This window comes from Simochromis diagramma, unplaced genomic scaffold, assembly GCF_900408965.1.
Source record: "Simochromis diagramma unplaced genomic scaffold, fSimDia1.1 OVJJ01000216.1, whole genome shotgun sequence".
In the NCBI taxonomy this organism is placed as follows: Eukaryota; Metazoa; Chordata; class Actinopteri; order Cichliformes; family Cichlidae; genus Simochromis; species Simochromis diagramma.
Genome location: NW_024386883.1, coordinates 10,776,241 through 10,786,161, shown reverse-complemented (window position 1 = coordinate 10,786,161; position 9,921 = coordinate 10,776,241). Strand labels below are relative to the sequence as shown.

Sequence of the window (9,921 nt, the reverse complement as noted above, 5' to 3'; positions counted from 1 at the left end):
CGCTGAGCTTATGTGAGTGAGCGTGTAAAAGCATTTCAGTTCTGCTGAGCCAAATAAGACAGGTCAGGGTGAAGAAGTGACAGCCAAAGAAAAGCTTACCACAAAACGGAGAAGTTATGACAAATCAGACTATAAGGCAAAAAGAAAGTGCAGCTTTATGGTTTCATGGACAAAAGAATTTCTGTGGCTGCAATATGATGAGCTAAATAACCAGGGCTGCACATAAGTGGTCCGCAGGTGCGCATTCGCTGTCAAAATAAAAAACACGCACAAGGGTTAGGGTTAAATTTAAAAAACTGTACTTTTGAGTTAAAATATATATTTATAATTTTAATAAATGACAAATTAAAAATGCATGAACATTTTTTTTGTATCGAAAAAATATCGAACCGTGACACCAAAGTATCGAACCGAACCGAACCGTGAATTTTGTGTATCGTTGCACCCCTAACTGGAAGTGGTGAAAAGCAAATACTAGCCAGTGAACACTCAGGTAGTAGACAGATGTATAGTTACAGATCTTCCTTATTACGCATAAGCTTCATTAATACTCAATGCAAATAACTTCTTCCATCATTCTCGCCGCACAACGGAAAAAGACAAGAGCGTATCACCCAGGTGCCAGTGAGGAATTCACAGGCAACAAACTGCAAAAGAGACATATTTTAAATGTGGTGAGTGACTTCTTTGACTGTTGTCAGGGCATGTAAACAGTTGGCCTATATGCATGTATAAACTCCTGTTGATCTACTATGTAGATAATCCATACACACATAATCTATATTATCCAAGTGAAGTGTTTATTAAAGTGTCTATTTCTAGATACAACTGAATTTGGCTGCACACTACACATGCACAACACGAAATAATAAATGTCTTTGTTGTTTCTGATATTCTGATTCTGTCTCAACAGAAAATGATTTCGATCTACGTGATCACAGTAGCTTTGGCAGTGACTGCTGTGGGACAAAGTACACATCAACCTTTTAATAAACTAAGCGCATATTTTGAAGTCATTCATAAAACAATTTTATTAAACAATGGAACAATGGAATTTTTGTCATTTTAGCTTATTATTTAATATGTGGTCTGGTGTTTTTAGGGATATAAGTTTTGTCAATAATGATAAACACAAATGTTTTATATACAGCAATTTCTATTTATTAAACAAATGACATTATTAATTTCTATTTTTGCATGCCATGTCTTTATTTATTAATTTTCTTACCAGGGTCTTCAGAATGCAATCTAACTGAACTTGGACCCCAGACGTGTTTTGGAGTTTTAGGAGAACCACTCGTTTTTTACATACCTACTAATCCACATATGAAGACAAGCTTGAAAAAGAGTACAGAAAATTTTTTAACCTTAATAAATGATAAATTAGTTAGTCTCTATGAAAAATACAAGAATCGTACTATATTTTTCCCAAATGGAACATTGAAGCTCAAAAAAGCAACAAAACATGACTCTGGAGAGTACAGCATGGAAACACACAGTTCTACTGACGGTGTGTTATTGCACACAGTTAACATCCATCTACATATACTCGGTAAGACTAAAAACACATTCTCTTCAAATTTATGTGCAGTAACATAAAAACAAAATGTTTTACAGATCTAAAACCAGAAATTTAAAAAAAGAAAAAGAAATTTCCTCATCTTGAAAAAGGATGGAAGTGTTAACAGTGTGTGTCGGGTCCAAAATTCAAAACTTGCAGTTTGTTAGACAATTTTTGCAAATATGTACATGAACAGAGTTTTCAGATTATGTTGATCATTGTTATTGCTGCTGGCTATACATTATATGAGTTGTCAAATTGATGATTTTTGTGCACACATTTCAAACACATGTGTACGCACTTATAAAGATTATATAGCAAGAGATGGCCTGGCAGTGGATCTGATATTGCAATTTGTACTGCATCCATATGTGACTGTATGTTGACTATATGTTTGTCTTTCAGCTCCTGTGTCAGAACCAGCTGTTACGCAGATGTGTTTGTCACCAAAACAGATGACAGTCAGCTGCTCCTCTGAAGGAGATGAAGTAGAGTTCACCTTGTTTTTGGATGATAACTTGTTGATAAAAACCCAACCCAGCATTGCAGAAAACCACAACATTTCAAATGTTACCATCAGCTTAGATGGTCAGCTGCTGGGACAGTTTATGTGTATTGTCCAAAATAACATCAGGAGAGAACAAACCATCATCCACCTTACAGACTGTACAGGTTTGTATTTCATGGGAATATAAAATTTCTATTATGTTTTTTTTCTATTGCTTCTACCTGTATGGACAGGTTGGGTTTGAGTAGGGTGACCATATTTTGATTTCCAAAAAAGAGCACACTTGGCTCAGTCAGAACTTTCTTAAAGATACATATTTAACAAGCTTTTACAAGTCAACAAGTGCAAAAAAATAATTTAAAAGCCTCTGGAATTAAATAATGGTACAGAAATAATGCCCCATCCGCATAGGAAAATTACCAGTACTGGGTACGAGGGAAATTTCTTTTGCAGTTCATCTGAAAAGATGCACTTGGGATCTTTTAAACATCATTAGGCACGTTGCTGTGTGCTGTCAGTCTCATCTGTGAGCACAGAACAAGCGCTCACCAAAGCAGCAGTTCGGGGATGGCGTCTGTCAGACTACAGAAAAACCTGGACATTTTATCAATCTCGAAAATCCCCCCGAACGCCCCTGACATTTCTGGGGGAAAAGAGGAAGGTTGGTCATCTTAGGTTTGAGAAATTTAAACAGTCTGCTCTATTAAAAGCAAGGACAAATCAAGTACAGTGAGTTGTTGTAACTCTTTATGTACCATCCAGCATATTTACATGATCTCAGCTCTTAAGTATAAATATTTGGTTTTCCTAGGTACAACTTCTCTAGTTTCTGTGGTGATTGTGGTTGTACTAACAAGTGTTGCCGCTCTACTTCTCACTTTACTTTTTACTGTTAATAAAGGTAAGTGATGTTATCCATGTCTTTATTTGTCTCTTTGAGTTCTGAAAATTAACAAAAACTTTGTCAAATCAGTATGTATGCACATATACAGTATATTAAACATTTCAGAAAGTAATATAGTAAAGCATGAAAATTATGTTTGATCGATTATTTCTGTTAAATAACTACTCTGCAATACTTTAACACTTGGACTGATTTTACAAGCTTTTAATGCATTATTAACACGATGTGACTACACCACATTTACGTTTCTGGTGTTACTTCTTTCAGATGTTGCTGAAGATAACATTTTTACTCCAAACTTGCATACGAGAAAACATCACTCAACAAACAAAGGCCACAAGCCAGAATAAGGGAGTCAGTCTCAGGGGCTTTCTGTTTAGAGGAAACAGTGCGAACCACCACGCCACCATGCTGCCTCTGCTCATACATATTACTTATTTACAAGTAGATAATCTGCACATTTATAGTTTCGTATTATTGTTTAATAGCGTTTAACATTTTTGCTTAATAGTGTATGTTTGGATGTGTATCAGAGTCAGCCATCAGAGTCAGAGAGACTGTATTGATCCCAAGGGGCAATTAAGATGATCAAATTCAGTTCATATGAGATACCCTTGGAGATTAAACAGGCTCTGGTCAGCAGTGTTGGTGCTTTGCGTACATGTGTATTATTTAGAAAATGTCAGCCGTGCCTCACTGCATCAAGCTACTCTTCCCAATGTGACCTTAGGAACCACAAACTATATCCTGTTTTCACTGAGCTGCTAAACCACCACTGCTGTAGCTGCACAGAGGTCAGTGTGCAACTACAGAATCGGTATCATGCATAACAATGGCTTGTTTGTTCATTATTACAAATCATAGTAGATGATGCATAATAATAAATGCTCACTCATTCTTATGAAGCAACAATAAGAAAAACACGAAGGGCACACGAGGCAGCTGGCAATGAATTTACACATTATCCTGTTTCATTGTGGAAAGAACTCTAATTGACTAAGTAACATTTTAATTAAAATATTTTATGTGACAAAAATGCAGCAGTGATAAGAATGTTTGTTGACATGTATAAAAGAGACAGTGTATAGAGATTGTTGGCCGACATTTAGATTTTTTAGTAATATTTGACATCATGTGTCACTTTTGAAGTACAATAAAAATTCTGTTCCCCTCATGCTGTGTTTGTGTGTTTATCCATAAGAGATAAAAGTAATAATGCTGCATTTTAGTTAACACACAAGTTAATTTCTTTCATTCTTTTTTACAATTTCTTTATTTGTATTACTTCATTATTATCAATTGGTCTGTGACAATCTGTATTGATGGCTAGTACAGGGAAAGAACAGTGCGAGACAAGACGAAGCTTGATTTGCATTTAATGCAGTGATCAGCACTGACCACATGATGGGGCCAAAAGCATTTCTAAGTAACTAACAGTGTGAAAGTTTCATATTAGATACAAACAGTAATGATCAACTGACAGTGTGATTTACATTTGCCTGTTTTTTTTTTCCATCTTCATGTAAGTTTTGTTTATCAGTGGAGTAAAATATTTACCACATTTTTTTTCTTTCAAGTTCATGAAGGAAAACTGTCATCTGTCACTTGTTGGGTTGAAGGAAGTAACTGAGAAAGAAAATGGATAGAACAGCAGAGTTTAATGGGTGAAAATTTAGCGTACATAATTTCTTCAACTCACTCTCACATCATTATTTACACCACAGAACACTAAAGTTGAAACCACATCCTTTATTCCCCAGATGTTAAGTCATCTCGTCTATATTGAGCCTGCACTCTTTTGTTAGTTGTTCATTTCTTTGTTTTGTCCAGGTTTTCTTAATATAGTTTTTCATTTTCTTCAATACACGTACATTTTCTCACTTCTTATGAATATCAGAGTATCCCTCAGTACTTTTTCTGTTTTTTCATGTGTTTAATGTAAAATACAATTTACAAAACTATTATATTTCATTCACACTCATTGTACATTCCATGAAGTGACCTAGTCTGCAAAAACTCTGCATCTCCCTTAAATTCTTTGTACCTGTTGACTGAGAATTCAACCTATCTGACATAGAAAAGGCTTAGAAGATATAGTTAAAATAATTTTATAACATTTTTCCAAAGACATTTTCTTGAGGATAAGCAAAACATTGCAATGCATTTGGGGGTGGGTTTTTTTGTCACTTCTCAAGCTTCCACTGATTCAAGACGGGCTAATTGGACTGTAGCTTATATGAAAAAACCAAAACAAACCAACAAATAAGCAAAAAAACAGGAGAAGACAGGCCCCCAGACAAGCGCCTGCTCTGTAGGACGTAACAAAGCACTTTACCAAGCAAGAGATGATCTGGCAGTTGATCTTGTGTTGCAACTGGTACTTGCCTCTGTAAGTGACTATATGGTTGTCTTTCAGCTCCTGTGTCAGAACCAGCTGTATCTCAGGTGTGTTTGTCACGCAAACAGATGACAGTCAGCTGCTCCTCTGAAGGAGGGGAAGCGAATTATTTTGTCTGTGGACAATAAGACAAAATTACAGCCTACAGCCAACGGTAAAGAAAAAACAACAACATTTTAAAATGTCACCATCAACTTACCTGGTCAGCTGATGGGAAACCTGACATGTGTTGCTCAAACATGTCAGCAGAGAACAAACAATCCATCCCCTTACAAGCTGTGGCAGGTAGTGTTCTTTAATGTATTTATTCAAATTAAAAGTTAAGAAAGCAAATATCTTCAAAATTGAAAAAACACGCTATATTTATTTTGTCATTTTGTTGAGCAAAATGTCTGAAGATTTTGCAAAATTTGCAATCTGCATTTTTAAATACATTTTGTGGAGACCTATATGAACAAACTTCCTGGATTATATTCATAATGGATCTTGATATATATTCTTTCATGCAGTATTGCTGGTTATTTATTGTATTTTTTCAGACACATACATAATACCTAGTATCTACATGTATCTCTCATTTAGGTGTAAATAGGCCTTACAGTTTGCAGTGCTGTCAGTGAATGTTATATTGCAACTGACACTGCTGACTATATTTGTCTTTCAGCTCTTGTGTCAAACCTGCTGTATCTCAGGTCTGTTTGTCACCAGAACAAAAGACAGTCAGTTTTCCTCTGAAGGAGATGAAGTAGAGTTCATCTTGCTTCTAGATGATAACCTGTTGATAAAAACCCCAAACCCAAGATTGCAGAAAACCACAGCATTTCAAATGTTACCATCAGCTTACATGGTGAACTGATGGGAAAGCTGATGTGTATCGTCCAAAACAATATAAGCAGAGAACAAACCATCATCCACCTTATAAGATGTGCAGGTAATATAAAAAATGTTCTACTTAAATATTCATTTATTTTATATTTTTAATTTTTTTGTTTAGTTTATGTATTTATAGGCATCGTTCTATTTAAGTTATTTATGTAATTAGAACAATGTTCTATAGACCAGTTACTTTACAGATACTGAAACATAATTGCAAGTGGCTTGAGGCCTTGAGGCATTGAACAAAACCGTCATCCACCTTATAAGCTGTACAGGTTTGTATTTCATGGAAATATAAAAAAATTTATCTATAGCTTCCACCTGTATGGATAGGTTGGGTTTCAGAATTTAACAGTCTGCTGTATTTAAAAGCAAGGACAAATCTAGTACAGCGAATTGTTGTAACTCTTTATGTACCATCCAGCTTATTTACATGATCTCAGCTCTTAAAGCATACATATTTGATTTTTCTAGGTACAAATTCTCCAGTTTCTGTGGTGATTGTGGTTGTATAACAAGTGTTGCCGCTCTACTTCTCACTTACTTTTGATTGTTAATAAAGGTAAGAGATGTTATCCCATGTCTTTATTTGTCTCTCTGAATTCTGAAAATTAACCAAAATGTTGTCAAATCAGTATGTATGCACATATACAGTATATTAAACATTAAATAAAGTAATATAGTAAAGCAGGAAAATTATGTTTGATGAATTATTTCTGTTACATCACTACTGTGCGGTATGATACTTTAACACTTGGACTGTTTTTACAAGCTTTTAATGCATCATTAACACGATGTGACTACACCACATTTACATTTCTGTTGTTACTTCTTTCAGATGTTGCTGTAAATAACATTTTTTACTCCAAAATTGTATATGAAGAAAACATCACTCACACAAAGGCCACAGCCAGATGAGGGAGTCAGTCTGAGGGCTTTCTTATTTGGAGGAAACAGTGCGAACCACCACGCCACCATGCTGCCTCTACTCATACATTATTACTTATTTACAAGTAGATAATCTGCACATTTATAATTTTTATTCTTTTTAATAATGTTTTACATTTTTGCTTGGTAGTGTATGTTTTGATGTGTATGATAAAATATAGTTCATATGAGATATCCTTGGATATTAAAACAAGGCTCTGGTCAGTAGTGTTGGTGCTTTGCCTACATTGTGTTTTGTTTAGAAAATGTGAGCCGTGCCTCAAGCATCATAGCTACTCTTCACAATGTGACCTTAGAAACCACAAACTATATCCTGTTTTCACTGAGCTGCTAAACCACCACTGCTGTAGCTGCACAGAGGTCAGTGTGCAACTACAGAATCGGTATCATGCATAACAATGGCTTGTTTGTTCATTATTACAAATCATAGTAGATGATCCATAATAATAAATGCTCACTCATTCTTATGAAGCAACAATAAGAAAAACATGAAGGGCACACGAGGCAGCTGGCAATGAATTTACACATTATCCTGTTTCATTGTGGAAAGAACTCTAATTGACTAAGTAACATTTTAATTAAAATATTTTATGTGACAAAATGCAGCAGTGATAAGAATGTTTGTTGGTTGTTTTATCCATAAAAGTATTACAACAAAAGCAAGCATAACAGATAAGAGAAATAATCCTGCATTTTACTTAATGCACAAGTTGATTTTTCTTTTTTTTTACATTTTCTTTATTTGTATACTTTATCATTATTGGTCTGTGGACAATCTGTAATGTTGGCTAGTACAGGGAAAGAACAGTGCGAGACAAGACGAAGCTTGATTTGCATTTAATGCAGTGCTCAGCACTGACCACATGATGGGCCAAAAGCATTTCTAAGTAACTAACAGTGTGTGAAGTTCATATTAGATACAAACAGTAATGATCAACTGACAGTGTGATTTACATTTGCCTGTTTTTTTTTTTTAGTGCAACATGGCCTTAATACATTTGGTAAAGTGTGCTTTTCCTGTAAAAAATAGATATTCCAGTTGATAACTATTTTTTTAAAGGCTTAAATGGCATCAACCATCAGTGACAGCTCTTCATGTCAGTTTTTTTTTCCAGTGGAGTAAAATATTTACCACATTTTTTTTTCTTTAAGTTCATGAAGGAAAACTGTCATCTGTCACTTGTCGGTTGAAGGAAGTAACTGAGAAAGAAAATGGACAGGACGCAGAGTTTAATGGGTGAAAATTTAGCGTACATAATTTCTTCAAACTCACTCTCACATCATTATTTACACCACAGAACACTACAGTTGAAACCACATCCTTTATTCCCCAGATGTTAAGTCATCTTGTCTATATTGAGCCAGCACTCTTATTTTTAGTTGTTCATTTCTTTGTTTTGTCCAGGTTTTCTTAATATAGTTTTTCATTTTCTTCAATACACGTACATTTTCTCACTTCTCATGTATATCAGAGTATCCCTCAGTGCTTTTCTGTTTTTTCATGTGTTTAAATGTAAAATACAATTTACAAAACTATTATATTTCATTCACACTCATCTGTACATTCCATGAAGTGACCTAGTCTGCAAAAAATCAGCATCTTCCTTAAATTATTTGCACCTGTTGATTGATAATTCAACATATCTGCCATGGAAAAGGATTAGAAGATTGAATTAGAAGATTTTTATTTACTTTTTCCAAAGACATTTTCTGAGGATAAGCAAAACATTGCAATGCATTGGGGGGTTTCTCATTCTCTCTAATGTCCAGTATCATCTACCAGCTTCCACCGGCTGAGACAGAGGTGAAGGATGGGTTTTTTGTCACTTCTCAAGCTTCCACTGATTCAAGACGGGCTAATTGGACTGTAGCTTATAGGAAAAAACAAAACAAGCCAACAAATAAGCAAAAAAACAAGGGAAGACAGGCCCCCAGAAAAGCTCCTGCTCTGTAGGACGTAACAAAACACTTTACCATATACAGATGACATGCACATAAATATAACCAAGCATGAGTGAGAGCAAAGTGAAATATGAAAACAGTACTGAAGGAGAAAAAAATAATCAAAAATGCAAAAATTAAATAATAATGTAATTTTTTTAAATTACATGTATATTATCAATTTTAATAAACACTGCTCAAAAAGTATTATGTTTTTAAATGAAAGATTATTTAATTTAAAAAAGAAAAAAAAAATCACTTCCTGATCAGAGTATACCATCAAGTCAGTTAAACTGCTGGATATTGCTCTGGACAGATCTGTCCATCTAATTAAAATTAAATTGAAGTGAATATCATGTTTATGAGACACTGTCAGTGTGCTGTTATATAACTCAGGTATTTTTTAAGGCCTGACTTGTTGCATTGATGCCCATTGTTTTACTGTCCTGTTGGATGTGTAATGTCAGATCCCTTGTATCTGACATTTGATTGGGCATCACCGTGTTGCTATGGCATGATCCTGGTAGTTATTGTTGTTAAAACAATAAGAATAACAAATTCAAATTCAAACATTGCTGCATTCTTCTGTTACTGACAATTCCAAACCTGCACTCAGTCTCCTCATTACACTGGTTGAACAGACACAACATTGGAGTCTTTGCAAACTTTGCTCAAAAACTACAACTATTTGACACAAAACCACGACTGACAGCAAGCACAGACAAACAAGTCACTGAAGTAAGGATTGAAAGATTTACTTTTAAACATAATGATTAAGACCTTTC

At 34.7% G+C, this 9,921-nt stretch overlaps 1 protein-coding gene across 1 annotated transcript in view; it reads left to right on the top strand.

Annotated features, from left to right (window-relative positions):
• The first annotated feature begins 487 nt into the window (after positions 1 to 487).
• Positions 488 to 9,921, top strand: part of LOC120733805 — a 53,871-nt gene continuing 44,437 nt past the window's right edge. The window contains exons 1-2 of the mRNA XM_040032239.1: positions 488 to 674; positions 914 to 971. Coding sequence (XP_039888173.1) covers positions 555 to 674; positions 914 to 971 — 178 coding nt within the window. The 5' untranslated portion in view covers positions 488 to 554. The remainder of the gene's footprint in view (positions 675 to 913; positions 972 to 9,921) is intronic.